Source organism: Hydra vulgaris, chromosome 07 (assembly GCF_038396675.1).
Source record: "Hydra vulgaris chromosome 07, alternate assembly HydraT2T_AEP".
NCBI lineage: Eukaryota > Metazoa > Cnidaria > Hydrozoa > Anthoathecata > Hydridae > Hydra > Hydra vulgaris.
The window spans coordinates 502198-521917 of NC_088926.1; the positions used below are offsets into that span (position 1 = coordinate 502198).

The 19720-nt window shown below is 28.0% G+C and overlaps 2 protein-coding genes across 2 annotated transcripts; one reads left to right on the plus strand and one right to left on the minus strand.

Annotated features, from left to right (window-relative positions):
* The first annotated feature begins 672 nt into the window (after window positions 1-672).
* On the plus strand, window positions 673-12657 carry LOC136082217 (uncharacterized). Its single transcript, XM_065800738.1, has 4 exons — window positions 673-920; window positions 1003-1325; window positions 9023-9107; window positions 12077-12657. The coding sequence occupies exons 1-3, from the start codon at window positions 698-700 to the stop codon at window positions 9026-9028; spliced, it is 552 nt and encodes a 183-aa protein (XP_065656810.1). The 5' UTR covers window positions 673-697; the 3' UTR covers window positions 9029-9107; window positions 12077-12657.
* Window positions 12658-17218: 4561 nt separating this feature from the next.
* LOC136082207 (uncharacterized) lies at window positions 17219-19252 on the minus strand. Its single transcript, XM_065800725.1, has 5 exons — window positions 18822-19252; window positions 18249-18418; window positions 17954-18018; window positions 17410-17474; window positions 17219-17316 (listed from the first exon to the last, which is right to left on the minus strand). Exons 1-5 carry the CDS (start codon window positions 19072-19074, stop codon window positions 17219-17221), a joined length of 651 nt encoding a protein of 216 aa, XP_065656797.1. The 5' UTR covers window positions 19075-19252.
* Between the last annotated feature and the right edge of the window lie 468 nt (window positions 19253-19720).

Below are 19720 nucleotides of genomic sequence, written 5' to 3' on the forward strand. Positions count from 1 at the left end.
ATATTTTTGACTCCTCGAAGATCTAAAACAAAAAAGAATCCTCGATAATTTTGACTCCTCGAAGATCTAAAATAAAAAAGAATCCTCGATATTTTTGACTCCTCGAACATTCAAAATAAAAAAGAATCCTCGACATTTCGAAGATTTAAAATAAAAATCCTAAATGTAAAGGCACTATGTTTTTTAACTGTATTGAAAAACTGTTTCACTGGTTTTAATTTTCTTGAAAGGTCTAAAGAAAGAAAATGTTAGTAAAAATCAATAGAGCTAAAGTAATTCGTCTCATACTTTTATTGTATCCGTGCCTGCATGCTCTAAAAACTTTTTTGTCTAGTTTTTTTCCCTGCATTTCAACCCTTTGGAACTCTCTCCCATCTTCATGTTTTCCTGACTCATACAACATACAACTTTTGTCTTCTTCTGTCAGCCGTTTCATTGCTCTATAACTCTAATCTTTTTTTCTAGTAACTCCTAACTTAATACTGGTTGCTTGCAGCCTTGTAGGCAGTAAATCACAATAAAAAAAACAATTAGCAATTAAATAATTAGCAATCCAATAAAACTAATTATTATCCAAATTAAAGTTATTAACAAACAGAAAAATAATCAGCAAGCATGTTAACTAATAACAAAATTGAAATAATTAGCTACCAAATTAAAAATTACAAAATTATTATTGAGAACAACAACTGATACTATGTTTTTATTAAAAGCTATTTTATTCAGGATAATTGTTCATTTTTTAAATTTTTCATTTAACTATGTCTATCTTTTTTTTGCATTTAATTATGTCCATTTTTTTTTTAATATCCATGATACATTGCTTATTCAACCAGCTAAAGTTTTCTTATTTGCATTACTTTATGCATTTGCTTCTAAAGTAACAGTTTATGAAGAAAAATATGTGCTTTACATACAAGGTATTCTTTTCAACTTTAATTTTTTGTTTATTTTTATCTAATATAGTTATAACCTAAAAGAATTAATAACCTCCATTATTAGGTAAAACACTTGCTCACAATGAGAGCATGCTTCATTCAAGTATGAATGAAGAAATAACATCCAATCAAATAAACACTTCTACAGTACCACCTACAAAGTCTTCAATTAAGATTATGAAAGCAGCTCGTTTATTGCAACTTAAGTTGTATTTAACTGCATGGGAGCTTCTACTGTACTGCTTATTTTCTATAGTTGTTTTTTACCTTGGATACATGTCAAAAGAAAAGAGTTCATACTTTCAAACAAGAGATGTAGAAGAACTTTTTAACCTTAAACTAAGAACAACCACAAACGTTTATAAAAATTTTCAAGTTTTAGAAAGGGTATAATGTTTATGATGTCTTGATGATGATTATGATGACAACTATGATGGTGATGATGATGATAATAATGATGATGATGATGATGATAATTATGATGATGAAGACAATGATGATGATGATTATGATGATGATGATGATAATGATAATGATAGTAAGTGACCTGGGTTGATATTTGACCACCGCTGGGGCCAGGTTTTATAAAAAATAGCCAGGGCCAGGGCCGGGTTTGTGACTAAGTCTGCATAAACATTTATACATCCTAAAGAATATTTTTTAAAATTAAAGTTCATTTTAAATTTCGTATATATATGCATATATAAACATCATTATGATCAACATGATTATCATAATCATCATTATTATCATCATCATCATTATCATCATCATCATCATCATCATCATCATCATCATCATCATTATCATCATTATCAGGTTTTAGCTTTCCTCTTTCATGCTTTTTCTCTAATATAAACAATCTAGAGCATTTTTATTCCAACGGGTGATGCGGAAGTTATTGGACAAATCCTAATTTCATTATTTGAGCATAATAATTAGTTTTTGTGGTTTTATGCGTAGGCATAAATGTTCTATAAAATATAAACTTTATTATTTAAAACACAATTGTTAAAAATGAGGTTAAATGCAGCTGAACAAGAATCTTTTCGAAAGCGACTAAAAATGTTTTTTGTAAATAAACCTAATATAAAAAAAAAATCGTAAATCAATTTGAAAAGGAAGGATTAACTCGAAGTACAATATATGATAACCTAAAAAGACTTGAAACTGTTCAATCGTTTTCTGATAGAAAGCACCCTGGTCGTCTAACATCCTGGACTAGAGAAAAGAAAGCCGAACTAACGAGACTTGTCAACAATCGACAAGGGGTCAGTCAGAGAAAAATAGGTATTAAATTCGGTGTAAATCAATCGACGATTGGTCGTCAGTTAAAAAAAAGAATATTAAATATAGAAAACGTGAAAAAGACTCCAAAATACACCATAGAACAACAAATTAAGGCAAAGAAAAAAAGCAGGAAACTAGTTAACCAACTCTATAACACAAAATTGCTTCAAGTCATCGATGACGAAAAATAATTTTGTTTTGCAGGGGACAACGTGCCTGGAAATTATGGAAACTAAACAAACAACAAAAAGACATGCCTAGAAAGTGTTCTTTTTATAGGAAAAGAGAAATTTCCGAAAAAAATTATTAAGTGGATAGCCATATCTGACCGTGGTATGTCCGAGCCATTGTTTCGCACTTCCAAGGCTGTATCGATCAATTCATCAATCTATATTAATTAATGTTTAGAAAAACGACTTCCATTTATTCACAAGTATCATAGAGACTTTAGCTATTTATTTTGGCCAGATTTAGAAATTTCTCATTATTCTAAAGATTCTCTAAATTGGATAGACCAATATGTCTATTACGTTGATAAAGAATCCAATCTTCCAAATGTCCAGTCCCCCAAATGTCAAAAAATTAAAACATGCAACTTACCAAAATTTATTAAAAACAATGATGATTTCTTATATAATCCTAAAGATATAGCAAATCAAATAAATAAATTTTTTGTAACAATTGGTCCAAATTTAGAAAAAAATATTCCAATTATAACTAACACAATTAATGATCTTAATCTTCCGATAATTTCTATACTTAATAACTTTGAACTTTCGATTAAAGAGTTTGAATGTGCTTACAAAATGCTAAAAACCAATAAATTGATAGGCCCAGATCAAATAAATGGTAACGTTATAATCAGTTCTTACGAGATCATAAAAACTATACTCTTTCAGGTCTTTAGTTGTTCAATTAAACAAGGTATATTTCCTGATCAACTAAAGATAGCCAAAGTTACACCAATATTTAAAGGGGGGGGAATTATCAAATATAACTAATTACCGTCCAATTTCTGTACTTTCTGGTTTTTCAAATATTTATGAAAGGATCCTTCACAATAAAATTTATGATCATCTTTCTAAAAATAAAATACTATGTACAACCCAATATGGGTTTAAGAAACATAATTCCACTAAACAAGCAGTGCTTCATCTGACTAGAAATATTGCAGATTCGTTTGAAAAATCACAATTTACTCTTGCAGTGTTCATAGATCTATCAAAAGCCTTCGATACGATAAATCATGAGATTTTTATTAAAAAACTAGAAAATTATGGAATCTGTGGTAATTTTCTAATATTACTTAAGAGCTATTTAAGCAATCGTAAACAGTATGTGCAAATTGATGTATCCTCTACAACAAATTTACTAGATATAACATGTGGTGTCCCCCAAGGGTCTATACTAGGACCACTTCTTTTTCTCTTTTATATCAATGATCTTTATAATGCCTCAAATTTAAAAACAATAATATTTGCTGAGGACACAAACTTTTTTTTGTCTAGCAATAATATCATAAGACTATTTAATGACATGAACATAGAACTAATTAAAATTTCAAAATGGTTTAAGTCTAATAAGTTATCAATTAACATAGAAAAATCTAAATGGACTCTATTTCATCCAAAATCCAAAAAACATCTTTTGCCAAATGATATGCCTCAAATATATATAGATAATATTCAAATAAAACAATCAAAAGTTATACTTGTGATTGTTTTATTTGAATTATACTTGGTGTTTTTATTGATGATAACCTTACGTGGAAAAATCATATTGAAACCTTGCGCAACAATGTTTCAAAAAATATTGGAGTATTATACAAAGCGAGAAGTTTTGTAAATAAACACGCATTAATTCAACTTTATTACTCACTTATTCAATGCCATCTAAATTATTCAAATATCGCATGGGGCAGTGCTAAAAAAAGTCAATTAGATCCTCTTTATCGGCAACAGAAGCATCTAGCACGACTAATAAATTTTAAAGATCGTTTTACTCATGCAAAACCACTTTTATTGAAAATGAGTATTCTTAATATATACCAACTAAATGTTTTTAACACTCTTTGCTTTATATTTAAATGTAAGATAAACTTAGCTCCAATACCTTTTCAAAATTTATATGCAATAAAGCCCAAATACAAATATGATCTAAGAAATGTCAATTTTATTTATCAACATTATTTGTATACAAAATTTGAAAGGTCCCTTGTATCTTATCGCGGAGCTTATTTGTGGAACCAAATAGTTTTAAAAAATTTTGATTTTTCCCAAAGTTGGAATTTTTCTTCTTTCAAAAACAAACTGAAAAAAGTTATATTCTCAGTAGAAAATATTTCGAGTTCTTCTGATCTCATTTCTCTTTTATAAGTGTTTCTAAATGTAATTTAAAATATTTGTTTTTATTTTTTATTGTTTTTATTCAGTTTTTTATTTGTGTGGCGGTTTTCATAAAAACGGTATTTACTATTGTCAAATATTTGATTTTATTTTTTTATTGTTTTGTTAAACGGTGTTTTATAATTGAGGTTATTTTATTTGTATGAAGGTTTTCTTAAACGGTATTTACTTTTTATTTTATATTTTTTTGAAATAATTGGTTTATAATTTTTGTATTGTTAAACGGTACTCGGTGACAGGATTTTATGATCTTCTTCGAGTTTCCGTGTCCTTCATATATTATGTACCAGCGACACTTTTACCACTTTTTTAAATATTTTTAGAATATTGTTAAATGAACAAAAAAAAAAAAAAAAAAAAATAATGTGCCTCAAGCACGACCAATTGAAAATTTTTAGGGACATTTGGCACAGAAGGTTTACGAGGGAGATTGGCAAGTTTCAACCGAGCAAGTTTTGATTGATCGTATTAAACTAAAACTACAAGAAATTGATTTAAACTTGTTACAGTCGCATATAAAAGGCGTCAGAGCAAAATTGAGATCAATTGCAGATGGTGGTGTTTTTTCATATAAAAAATAATATATATTTATTAAAAGATAAATGCTTTATTTAAAAAAAATATATTAGTAGTTTGTTTTTTTATTTATAAATAAGTTATTGACGTTTTTATTTTGTCCGATAACTTCTGCATCACCCGTTAACTAAAGCTCATTCATACAATATTTAAACGCACTCTTCAAATTTTCTTACTTCTACGGCTACCATTTTCTAATGGAGCTGCTACCTCTCTACATTCTGATACCTAAATTACTTGAATCTTTTCTAAGAAATGTTGTTTGATACAATGTTTTTTCTAATTTGTCTAATATTATGCTTCCTTTTCTTGACTTGCTAGAGTCACACCACACATTTATCTGATCGTCCTCACTTTTGGAAAATACTGCACCATATAAATACTAAAGTTTATATAACAATGAAAGGATATTGTATGCCAGGACCTAAATAAATAGCAAACAGATATGTTTATATTCATAATATGTATGCAAAAAGTGCATCTTGGAAGCTTTTGTTCCTTCTGGAATAAAAGTTTGGAAGCTTTTATTACTTCTCTTCAATTTAAAGTCAAGCCTCATTCTACTCCGCATTTTTCAACAATCATTTTTTTCATCTTTATTACAAGAACATCTTGTTATTCTTATCTACTAAAACTCTAAATTGACTCTTGAATATAATGGCCATACTCTTCCTGACAGTTAAACAAATTAACCCATTGTTAAACATCCAAATCACTCTGGCCTCCAATGCTAAAGTTAATTCTCAATTAAACACTTCTTCAGTTTGTGCTCCAGAATAGATTTCCATCATTGTCTTCAAAAATTGTTCTCCACAACTCTCTTCAATTTTTGCTAGTTCCTAGTGGTTTCAATTTTTCAAAATTCTAGAAAACCTTGATCTCTCCAACTATCCTACAATTAATCTTCACTCTGTTATTAGTTTCTTTATATAATAGTTTGAGGTTATTAAATCACTTCTTTTTAACTGCATAATTATAGTTATTCTTGAAGGCCTCTTCTTTATTTCAAGAACTTTAATGGTGTCACAAGGTTCTATATTTATTCCTGTATTATTTCATATCTACAATAAGGATCTTAATTAAATCTAAAGTGGCTCTATTTGCTGACAACTCAACTTTATACTCTTGTCTTGACAAAAAATCTGTACTTTATAACTGCTTAGAACAAGCAGACGATTTTAAATCTGATCTCTCTTCTGTAACAGTCTAAGGCTTGCAGTGGCTTATGGACACAAAGACAACAAAACTCATTACTTTACTGTAAAAAAATATAGCAATGTTGTTGGTATTCCTATATTGATGAATAACAACCCTCTTACTCTCAGACAAAGTCTTAAAGCACATTGTAAATGTAATTAGACCTACTTTATCTGCCAAGCTTGAGCCACTCTCCCATTTTTGTAAGGTTACATTTCTTTCTTTTTTATACAAATACAATCATGGTCAATGCCCAAACGAGCTATCATCACTATAACAATAAACCAAAATTCATATTTGCTTGGCTATTTATTCAAAAGGTTGCATTGTTTTACTGTATTTGTCCCTTCATCCTATAAAAACTTTTTTTAACATTATAGTTAATCCTTAAGAAGATGGGTAAGAGTTATGAATGTTTTTTTCATCAAAAATACCTCTTACCCATCTTCATGTTTTCTTTTTTTATACAACTTACAACTTTTTAAGTCTTCAGTTTTACATTTCCTAGTATTTTAACTTATTCTCTATATTAAAGTAACTCATAACTTAATAGTAGTTGCTTGCAATCTTTTGGAAGTAAATTAGAGTTTAAAAATATATAAATGTATTTAATGAATAGTAAATGTAAACATAAAATTATGATATATTAGATATTTTTTTTTTCTAGTCCCAGCTATCAACCCCTGTTAAATCTTATATTTTACTGAGATTTTACAAAAAGTCTCATTTTTAGCTGGGGCAGGGGGCCCCAGTCACTTACATGATGATAATAATTATGAAGATAATGATGGTTATGATGATGATTATGATAATGATGATAATGATGATGATGATGAGGATAATGAATATAATGATGGTGATGATTATGATAATGATGATGATGATAATGATGATAATGATAGTGATGATGATAATGATAATGATGATGATCATGATTATAATTATGATGATGACGATAATGATGATAATGATAATGATAATGCTGATGATGATGACGATGATGGTGATGTTGATGTAAGTTAGTAATTAAGATGAGAGTTAAAATAAATGATTTTATTTTTATGCTTCAGATTCAATCCTCTGAAGATTTCTGGTCATGGATTGACTTTTTTTTTCTTCCAATAATACATCCTGAGCCCTGGTTCATTTTAAGTGACAATTGCATAGGCACAGAGTACATGGATTTTCCTGGAAAAATATTTTTACCTGATCTCACATCTAAGGTTATTAATGCAATAAGAATTAGACAAGTTCGGGTGAAACCAGATAAATATATAATGCATTATTTCGCATTTGAAACTGTTCTTTATACAATGACCATATATAAAAAGTTTAATTAATTTAATTTAAAACTTTTAGAACTTTTACAAGTGTAAATCATTACATTAATACATACATTATTTAAAAAAATTACTTTTTTAGTATAATTCTTAACGTTCATAAATGTTATTGTTTTGTTAGTACCATTTAACGCTTGTCACTTGTACCGCTTACTGTGCTGACGCAAAAATTTTTTACTTCTTTTTTTTCCACCTTCAACACAGATCTTTGTGATTTCTTTTTTAGACAACCCTTATGGCTTACCTTCACTACTTGATCTGCGGCTTTTCTTTGACTCTAGCTTATGTGGAGTTTCTCCTACTCACTCTTTTTTTGGTGGTTTAAATAATTTTGCTAAATCTTTCACATAAGATTCATCAATGCAATTTGTGCAATTATTTTAAGACAGACTGAGATTTCTTATGCGATTTTCTTCTTGATAGTTTTCGGACTAATATCTCCGCTAAAAGTTGTCTTTCAAATGGTCCATTTGTTTTTTCATCGCTATCCATGAATCTATAAAAAAAATTATTTTATCAACTTATACTCACAAATCTAAGCTTATAAATGGTTCTTAGTCGTGACCACTATCATTTTAATAATTGACATCTTTTAACAGCAGTTGTTGAAAAATTTTATAACGAAAAAAACTAAATTTTTTTTTTTAGTGTTTAAAGGGGGTGATGGTGGGAGGTGTTTGGATTGCAATGATGAGAGATTCAAAATTGTGCCCACAGTTATCCACATGTGCCTAATTGATACTTTTTTTAAAACTAATTCTTTATTTTTAATGATGATTTATGTTTTACTCAATAAGAGACATAAATGTCTTTTTCACAGCTGAATATATAATATAAATACATGCACTTGCCTGATATTCTGTATATACTAAAACAATTGTAAACACTTTTCTTATTAAAAAAAGTTCATTTAGGTATTCTGTATTCTGCTTTAAAAGGAATTCAAAAGGTATTTACATAGCTTTTTTATGAACAGATTACATTATTGTGGTATTTCTTTTTCCTGGTATCATGCTTTTTCTAGAGAAAACGTGCCCTTGTTTGTTTGCTTTTTTCAAAGACTTTTTAATGGAAAATTGCAATTTAAAGACTTACTTATAAACTTTTTATATCAACTTTATATACTTAGACGGATTTCTTTGAATTATGTTTTAATTTTTTATTTTTTATCAATAATCTTTTAAAAAATATATAAAATTAGAATATATTTTATAAGATTTAATAGTTGATTACTTGGTCATTAAAGATGGTATATAGGTGCATCTTTTATTTTTAGATGTAAAAATGATTTTCGACCTTGGACCGTACATGTTTTGTATTTGATGACCTTTGCTTAATTTAGATCTTAATTTTATCTCAGGGTGAGTTAAGAGAGAATAAAATAATCTTTTCCCAACCATTCTCTACTGCCATTCTCTGAGTGAGTACACAGAGAATGGCAGCACACCTAATAAATTTGACTTGTTTTTTTTAATAGAGATAGTGAAATTTAAAAAGTGAAGTTGTTCCATAATAAACATAGTATAACCATAGTTGCAGAACATAGTGGTATTAATTTGGCTTTTACTTTAACTATGGCATTTAAATAATAACCACTGGAAATAATGCACAACAATATGCTCTAAGACCTTGTAAAACATTTCCAAAAATTTTTTTATCATCAGAAAACTTCTTTTTATTCCAAAAATGTACAAAACAAATTTTTCATCAGGATTTTGGTAGAAATCACGTAATTCAGCCAAAAGCCCAGGAATTGTGTTTAAGATAGTTAACAAAGAGCCATGCGGAATACTCAAATTTCTAGTATTTTGATGTCAATGAAGATATTATTCAAAAACTTTTTTTTTTTTTTAATATTTGGATAAATTAAAGTTTTTTTCCATAGATTATATATTATCTTAAGTCTAAAGGTTTTGCTTAAAATTGTTTGAAAATAAACTACATCATCATAGCTTTCTTTTCCAACCATTCTTACCATATCTTTTAGATATTCAGACACTGTGTAATCTAAGAAAGAAATGTTCAATTTTTTCAAATTTATCTGCAGGTTATGGTATGTTTTTTTTTAATAAAAGCAAATGAATCTTTGAAATCTTTAAAAGAATATCCTTCACACTTGCTCAATTTATTTGGAATTTTATTATTTTCTTAATCTGGATTTAAGGTGGTTGACAGAGTAACATTAGAATGCTTGCCTTCCATATACAGCTAATTTTATATCAACATCATTTTGTTTCTTGATTTTTGTGATGAAACATAATTGATACAAACTCTTTAATGCAATACACCAGAAATCTAGCTATGTATAGTTACTTGATCAAAAATCTTTTCTTTCCATCTAAATATGACTTTTATGACACTCATAAAAAACCAAAATGAATTATACAGATTGAGATCAAGTTATCTAAAAAATTTGAAGGTAACAGATTAATAATTTGTTTTTATTTGTTTCTAATAACAATAGGACTATATCAGCATTGAATAATTTCTAACAAGATTTTTGTTCTCAGTAAGTTTATAATTGCAAACATGATAGGTCTTTGTTATTAGTTTAATAAATTTTTAAGAGTACAGTTTTGAAAAGGTTTGAGTTTTTTTTATCTTTTTTTTAATGTAAATATGTTTTTTTCATTATTATTTATAGGTCTTAAATCCTTGCTTTTTTTCCAGCAGAAATTCAAAACTTTATAAAAAAATTAACTTGTACTTTTGAAGAGTAAGCTTTTTAAATAAATGTTTCAAATAAAAACTTCTAATATATTTATATTATTGCATAGTATATTGGTTCGATTAATTAAATTTCGATTTAATGCCCAAAAGTTTTTAGTTAATATGTCAAGGCATGTGAGGAATTGTTATTTTAATTATTAACTATTAGTGATGGCTAGCCATTGCTTTTTTTTAATATTTTAAATAATAATTGCAATAAATGAATGTTTAATATTAGAAATAATAATTGTAATGAATAAATCTCTTTATGTTAATGCTGAAGTTAATAGTAGTCGTAAGTAGTAGTAGTGAACTTTTGAGCGTGTTTGTCACAGAAAGAGCGCGGAACCTTTGCCACCATTGCCACCATACAAGCCATTGATACTGAGGTAATGGCGATAAAGAGTCGCAACATGTTTTGTATAAGAAAATGTGAACGAAAGTGTCTACAAATATCTGCAAATAAATAATTTTGTAATGTTAAAACATATATCAAGTTTAACAGTTTAACTTTTACTTAAAAACTGCATTGCAGCAAAACCTCCTTTATTTTGATTTATACCATTTATTTGCTGTTTTAATAAACTCTTTTGTTCATTAAATACTATTAAAACATTTGTCATACAATACACCTAAGAGGTTAGCGTTTCTGAAGTGGATTACCATGGTTTAAATCTTTACTCTGGTATAAATTAGGGTTAAAATCCTGGTTTAAATTGTGGTTCAAATCCTCACATAGTTTAAATCGTTACGTGGTTTAAATCATTACGCACATTGTTTTTTCAATTTTATGCAATTCAAAATAAATGTTTTTGTAGTTTTGAAATTTGTTTCAAATAATAGTCAGAATAAACAAATGTTAAATATTAGAAATAATAGTTTTAATAAATGAATATTTAATGTTTGAAATAATAATTGTAATAACAGTAATTTCTAATAAGAGTAAGAACTGAATTAGTAGTGAGCGAATTCTAAAATTTCAGTTTGTAATTTTATTTCTGAAACACTAAGTTTTGAATTGTTAATTTTTTTTTTTTTGGTGTTATATGATAGTGGATCAGAATTCATCAACAAATTTTTTTGTGAAAAAGTTATACCTGTTCAAAGTTTTTTCAGGTGATTTTCTGATAAAATTTAAATTCTTTATATGAATTTTGATCTAATTTATTAAAGAATTCAAAAAAAGAATTATGATTATAGGAAATGTAGTTCTAAGAAAGTGGCAATTAGGTGTCCTGTCAGGGTTGTGTTAGCTTTAATTAGCTCAACTTTTTTGCTAGTCATCCTTGTTTGAAACCAGTATTTAAGACACTAGAAATTTCAGTATGTCACATGCCTCTTAGTACCCATCTTGAAAAACAAATCTCCTGGACACTCTTCTAAATTGTGCGATTTAACCCCAGACCCCTGCTGAAAAGAGTTGTTTTGTACATATTAAGAATGAAGGAGAATTTTCTGATATAAAAAAAAGGCCTTAGATAATGTTCCAATGCACCTTTTAAATATTTAACAAGATAACAAATATTTTCAGCAATATATGTTTCTTTTTTTATTTAGGTTTTGAAATGAAAATAGTTGAACAAATCTAATCCTAATAAACTGAAAAACTTTTTTGATTTAGATTCTTGGTTACATCCACAGTTTTGACTGCATATATTTCTTGTTTGTCTGCCAATAAAGCTTCGATTGAAGAAACACAGAACTTTGACTTAGATTGGACCAGACCAACAATAAGTTATAAGTCTCAGTCTAGTGCATTATCATTGCCATGGAGGTATCAAACTTCAGAAGAATTAGATGGGTACTCATTCTCATCTGCTTTGGAAGTCTATGGTGGTGGAGGTTATGTTATTAAAATATTTCCAAAAAGAAAAAATCTAATATATATAAATCAGTTAAAGCAGAAAAAGTGGATTGATCGCCAATTACGGGCTTTAAATTTTGAATTTGCCTTATTCAATGCAGCTACAAATTATTTTAACATGGTGACATTAACATTTGAATTTCCTCCTTTTGGAGGAATTTTAACTTATTTTAATGTTAATAACTTTATGATCTATGCATCAACTACAGAACATACCCTTGGTGTTATCGGCTCACAAATAATTTTTCTACTTATAACATTAATTTTTGCTATTCGTGAATTTAAGATATTTTATAAAAAAAGGATGGAGTTATTTTATTGAATTTTTGAATGTTTTTGAAGCATTTTTGTTTTTTATTTATCTACTTGCTGTTAGTTTCTTCATTTATGAAGGTAATTGCTTAATATTTCATTAAAATCAGTTGTCTCCATGGTAATTGTTTAGTATTTAAGGGGTAAACAGATTCTATTTGTTGACCAGCTTTGCACCCCTACTTCATCTATAAAGCTGGAGTAGATCTAATTTTAATACATTGTTTCCAGTTTAGGATGTTGAATGCTGGATCTTCTTGACTCAATGCATGGGTTTTGCTTGTGTCTCTGTTTTTATGACTAGGCAACTCATTCTATTATCTCCTAATGAGGGTACTGCTCTAAAACTCTGTTTTATGGTACTGAGGCTGGCTGGTAGTCAGGTTTCCTGAACTCTGTGATAGCTCTCAGAGAGGCTGATTCCATCAACAGATGAAAAATATCAAAGTATTAACAGTGCCATGTTGCGCATGGATGGTGTCCCTGTTTGTACTTTTGGTGTATGCTGCAAAGTCACATTTGGAGCCCTTTGTTACGGCTTAGGGTTTATTAGTAGTAATGAGGCAATTGCTTGGGCTATTAAACAGTGTTCTGAGTACTATCTGTGCTTTGAGTCAAGTTCTTCAATCTAATTTTAAAATGAACAAAGTACCAAAAACTATAAAACACAAAAAACCATCATCATCACCAAGTTCTCGAAACCTATCCTTCACTAATATTTGTGGTCTTCGAAGTGACTTTTCTTCTGTTGAGACTTCTTGCACTTTGTGAGACTAATTTGAGTTCAGCTGTCTCATCTTGCGATCATAGTGTTGATGGTTATTTTCCTTTAATTCGTAAAGACTCCAATAGTCACATGCTTGGCCTGGGCATTTACATTCGTAAGAATTCACCCATTTGTCGTGAAACTAGGTTTAAATCCGCAGACTATCCTTTCATGGGCTTTCGTTTAGCACCACTTCACTCTATTGCCTTTCTATTTTTTTTATATTGCTCTCCTTCATCTCAAGACTGCACTCTTTTTGATGTTATTCTGATCATATTGACCAAGCCCTCTCTCTTTATCCATCAGCTAATATAGTTGTTGTCGGTGACTTTAATGGTCACCAATCTGAATGGCTTGGCTCTAGTGTCAGTGACTCTGCAGGCTTTAAAGCCCACAACTTTTGCGTTTCACAATTCCTAACTCAAATAGTTAACTTTCCAACTCACTTTCCTGACAACCCGAATTACTTACCTTCTCTACTCGCCTTATGTCTTGTTTCTGATCCTAGTCAGTTCTCAGTTTCTCCACATTCACCTTTAGGTGCTTTTGATCACAGTTTGATCTCTCTAAAACTAATATCTCATTCTTCTTCGTCACCTTAATTCCCCTATTATCGTACCTCTTACAACCACAGTAAAGCTGATTGGGATTCTTTCCGTGATTTTCTTTGGGTAGAAATTTTATGGTCCCTCTCGACAATTCCAGGTCAAGCCTCACTCTCCTCCATGGTTTTCCTCACACTGTGCTGCTGCGATTGCTAATCGAAACCGTTACTTCCATATTTATCAGCAAAACAATTCTCCAGAAAACAGACGTCTGTTTATGACTGCAAGAAACCATTGTAAAAATGTTATGTCTAACGCTAAAAGAATTGAAAACAAAGCTAGAATTCAACTTGCAAAAATCTTAAACGTAACTTATTAAAATGTTGTTTACCCTGCAATAATTCATTTTTTATCTCATGATATAATTGCTTGTGCTAAGAATAATTCTAAAAACCTAAAATATTAATAATAAAGTGTCTAAGCTGCTGTGTTAATGAATCACAATCTCATAGATTGTGTCCCCAACCAATCCCATACATAAAATATTCCAAAAAATAATGCATCTTTAAATTTTAAATTTGGTTTGAATGCTTTGACTCTGTAATTAATATACTTTTTTGTTATATACGTTTCAAATTTTTTATAGCTTTTTGTTATATACATTTCTAATTTTTTAAATATCTTTTTGTTACAAAGATTGTGTTGCATATTTGAAAATAGATTTTCACAAAAGTGCAGTACATTATCTTTATAGTATTTTCCTAACGATTCTCCTTATTAACAACCGTATTTGATATTTTTATTTACAACCACAGTGATTACACTTTATATCGTTTGATCTCATTACTGTCATTATTTCTTTTTCTATAATATATTTTTATTAAATATATTCTTATGTCTTTTTTTATCAATATGTCAAATTAATTAGTTTGTTTATCAATATTATCTCACAAAATTGTAAGTCTTGTTTTTAACTGTAGTAATAGTTTTATTATCATCTGCATAACATTTGCACTTATTATTAATTTAAGGAAATAAATCCGAACTTTATGCAGGGAAATTATTGATATATAATGAGAAAAACAATGGTCCAAATACAAAATCTATTTCTGTTTGATAAATATGCTTTTACCCAAGAAACGAAAAGTAACAAAAGTTAACTTATTGATTGCCTAAAGGCAATCATCAGCCATGTAATTTAAATCAAGAAACAAAAAAATCGTTGAAATATAAAGTTATACTGTAGTGTTTAGATACTAATTTATTCCTCTTATTTGATAAGTTATCATTGGTGTAAGATATTATGACATTTATATAAACATAGGTTGCATCGTTTTACTGTGGGATTGTAATATCTACAATGTTTTACAATTTTCTATTTAATTGTCTATTTTCTTTTCACCTCCCACCTTCTTTAGATGATTTAGTATCGTTTTTATATTTTTTGAAATTAAAAGATTTAGTATGGCTTAATCGTATCTAAGTTTGAATGCTGTTCAACTTTCAGGTTTAATGAAAATCAGTATATAAAATATCAATTGCTTTTCATTTAGCATGTTATAAAAATCTAAGGATTCCAATAAATTTGTAATACAGCTTTAACTATTTAAAAAATGACGTTGTTGATTGTGAAAAAGATTATTTAGTTATTTTAATTTAACACTTTGTTAATTTATTAATTTATTGGATAAATTAATTTATTGCATTGCTTTACAATTTATTGCATTGCTTTACAAAAAAAAAAATTCTTGCAGTTTACTTATGTTTTTAAATAAAGGACTCACATTAGCCATTATACAGAGTTTAGATGGGGCACTATTTTTTGCTGTTTAACTGACAGAGGTTTTCGAAAAACTTACAGAGCTAAATTTTGAACTTATAAGAATTTATTTCACTCTACCCACTAGATTTATTTATGTTAAACTTTGACAAATATAACTTTACAAGTGCTAGGTCAACAGGAGTTTTTCAAAATTTAATTCTTATTTCTGTTTCAAAGTTCATTTACATTACCTTTTTTCATGTAGATAAAATAAAAATACTTGTTCGAAATATCAGCTTCAATATATTAATTTTGTAATACATTGTTGAACCAATACTATTGTTATTTTCTCATTTACTATTTTTGGCTTTCTATTTTTTTTTTTTTTTTAATGTATAAATTTGAGTTATTTTTCACTTTATAAAGTATGTAGAAAAAGTATATTTTGGATTGTTTTTCACCTTATGAAGAAAGTTTCTTTGCAAATATTTATAGTATTATTTGTTTGCTTTAAAATGCTTCTTTTCATTTTATTATATTTCTCTATTGACCCAGACAGACCAGACTTTTTTTTTTAGTGTTCAATAATTGTTTTTTGTACTTGATTTTTTTTCCTCAAGCCATTTGACATCCAAGCCTCACAATTTGACATTCAAGTTTCACTATTTGACATCCAAACTTTACTTTCTTTATGTTTGATTGATGATTGATTGTAATGATGTAAAAATCTTTCATAACATTTTTCAGTAGATATATTTTGAAATTCTTCCAATTTTATTAATCTTGGTAATAACCTATTAAAAAAGAAAGCTATTCAAAATCAATTTCCTCTAAAATATGAAACTGATGACTAATAGCTTTCAATCTTTCATTTGAAAAAACCATTTTATAATATGATGTTCTCTGCTGCTCAAACCAAGTAGTGGTAAATGAGAAGAGTTATAAACATAGTTATTAATATCTACAATTAATGAATCAAGTTGTCATTTGTTAGTTCATTTTTGTTTATTTAAAGTATAGCTTCAGTTACTACTGTTCAAAAAACAGTCATTTAAACATACTACCCCAGCAAGCACAATGACGTCGGTACGACGTCGTTTTGACGTCGCGAGGTTGGTCGTTTTGACGTCGCAGTAAAGTCGTAAAGTGTAACAATTTTACGACGTCGTATCCAGGGTGAAAAATAGACGTCGATGCGACGTCGCAAAAAGGATTTACAAGATATCGGTTATTGGTCGGAAAACCGACTAAATATGCCTCTTGTTTTTACATACAATTTTTATACTTTCTATTAAAAAATGTATTATTTATTTAAACAACTTCTTTAAAGAATTGAACATACGCTGTAACATGTGTAACATGTTCAAAAACTTAACTATTTTCAAGCGCCAAAATATTACCAGTTACAGTTTCTTTTACCAATTACACTTTTATTTACATAAAAGAATGGCCACGATAAAGTCTCAAATAAAAATATAATGCAGCTGCTTGGATTTCTTTTTCAAAGTTCAAAACTATACATCTTTTTTTTTTTCTGGAGCGTATTTTAACACGTTTTCCACTGAATCCAAAACTTCGATTTCAGTTGTCGCGTGATTTGACAACACACTCGCTAAACAAAATGAAATATGTTAAAACACTTTAAAGTTATTACTCATTTTATAGAATACCAATCTTAAATATAAATATATCAATATAAACTCACCAACAACCACACTACATATCTTTGTCTCTTTAAATGATAACTTTTTTTGCTCGTGTCTATTTGTTCTAAACATATTAAAACATGACATTACAGAGTAGGACATTAACCTAAATTAATAGAAATTATCAGAACTGTAAATAAAAAACTCGCATAAAATAAGAAACTTAAATAAAATAATTATTTTTGCGTAATGGAGTAAATTGTTACTTAATTTGTTGAAATCTAAAAATTAATTGTTAAACCTGTTTTAAAAAAAAAAAATTTAAAACAGGTTTAACAAACAAATAATTTTTAACTTTTTAAGGCCTCGAATTCGACCTGCTAAATTCTAATTTTTATAGGCAACTTTTTGAATTCAAGTTTGAACTTTAGGTTATCAAGTTCGAAGTTTTATAGTCAACCTTGCAACCTGTTCAAATTTAATTTGAAAAACATTTAATTTGATTTTTAATCCATATTATTGTCTATGAGTTAGTTAATCCATTAATATAGAATACGACGCCATATAAGCCTGGAAAACATATCAATGTATATTGTTGTGTACCTTTTCATGAGATTTCTCACATTTTCCCGTACTGCCTCGCCACCAACCATTTTTAAGTGACCAACCTAAAATATATATATTTGCTTATACATATTTGAATAACATTTAAACATAAACTAACATTAATAACTTCTAAGCTAGAGGGGTTCTAACTGTTAACTTTATACATAATTTAATATCAAACGGACATGTTGGTAGCACTTTTTACAAAGACTACATTAAAAATTTCACACAAAAAAAATTTTATTGTAGTAAATAGGGTATTTATGAAAAAGAATTCTCAAAAACAATTCACCATAAATGAAAAAAAGTCTTTTTTTGATAAAGACTCCTCTAGTTCTTTGAATTTATCCATGTTATCAAATTTTTCCACATCTTTTGTACAATCATTATTTATTTGGTGAACTTGATTCTCAAATAGGTCAACGATACAAGTTAAAAGAGATATTGTCTTTTTTTGAAATCCTAAAATTACATATAAAAAAATCCAAATATTAAACTTTGTTTCACTTATTAACAGTATATAAATTGCATAATATTTACATTTAAGAAAATGTCAGTTTAAAACAAAAAGTAAGAGTATAGAGCAAGAGTTTATTTTCAAAATTGAATCTATGAGACAATTTTCGTCATAAAAAAATTGTGTATTCCTTCAAATACCTTTTTTTAAATTAAGTAAACTTAATAAAAGTACTTATATTGGTAAAAGTACTTATATTAATAAAAGTACTTATATTAATAAAAGTACTTAGGTAATTATATTGACAAAACTGACATTAAACAGTTAACCAAATCTCTCTGTGTTTTCTAGATGAATTCGATAGATAATTTTAATCAATAAAACTTAAAAAAAACTTTTTTAACTTACGTGCTTCATCCATTGGGAAATTACTATTCATACATCGAACCAGTTTCTTTGCTTTCGATTTTGACTTTAAAAACACTGAATGGAAATGATTATTCTGTGATTTTGAGTATGATCTAGAACTATGCACAGGTAAAGGGGAGCGAGATTTGGCTTGCGAATAGGCGAAAGTGAACATGAACTTGATCCAGACATTAGGACTGGTGAAAGTGAGAGCGAACATGGCCTGCTTTTGGAGACAGGTGATCGAGAACATAATCTTAACTTATGGCTAGGTGATAGTGACGCAGAACTTATCAGTGATAAATTATCAGAAGAACGACTTTTACAAGATGTTGATTGTGAATACGATTCTTGTTTTAAAATAGATTTTCTTGACAAAGAAATTATCGGTGACATAATATTTTTAGTAGGTTTCTTAGGCAATTCCACTACTATAATAATATTAAAAAATATAAAAAAACTTATAAATAAAAAAAAAAATTTTTTTTATTTATAAGTATAAATAAAAAAATAAAATTTTTTTATTTATACTTATAAATATTTAAATAACAATATCAAAATCTTACAACAATACAGACAATCACCAAATAGGTAAATTTTTAAAAATTCAATTTTTTTGATGTTTAACATTGTAAAATATATATTAAGTATATTGTTATTTGATCTAATACTTCACAAAGGTACAAAAAACTTTTTAAAGTTTATTATTTAGTTAAAGAGTGGGTTGTAAACAAATTTTATATGTCATGACACAAACATGACAAGACAAACCTTTCTTTATAAGCTAGACATACTGCTTTTCTTTGAAAATGTTTTTTACTTAGACAAACATGTTTCAAGTGAGTTTTTATATCTCTAACAAAAACAATGTTAAAGATTTTAGAGTCACATGGATCTGT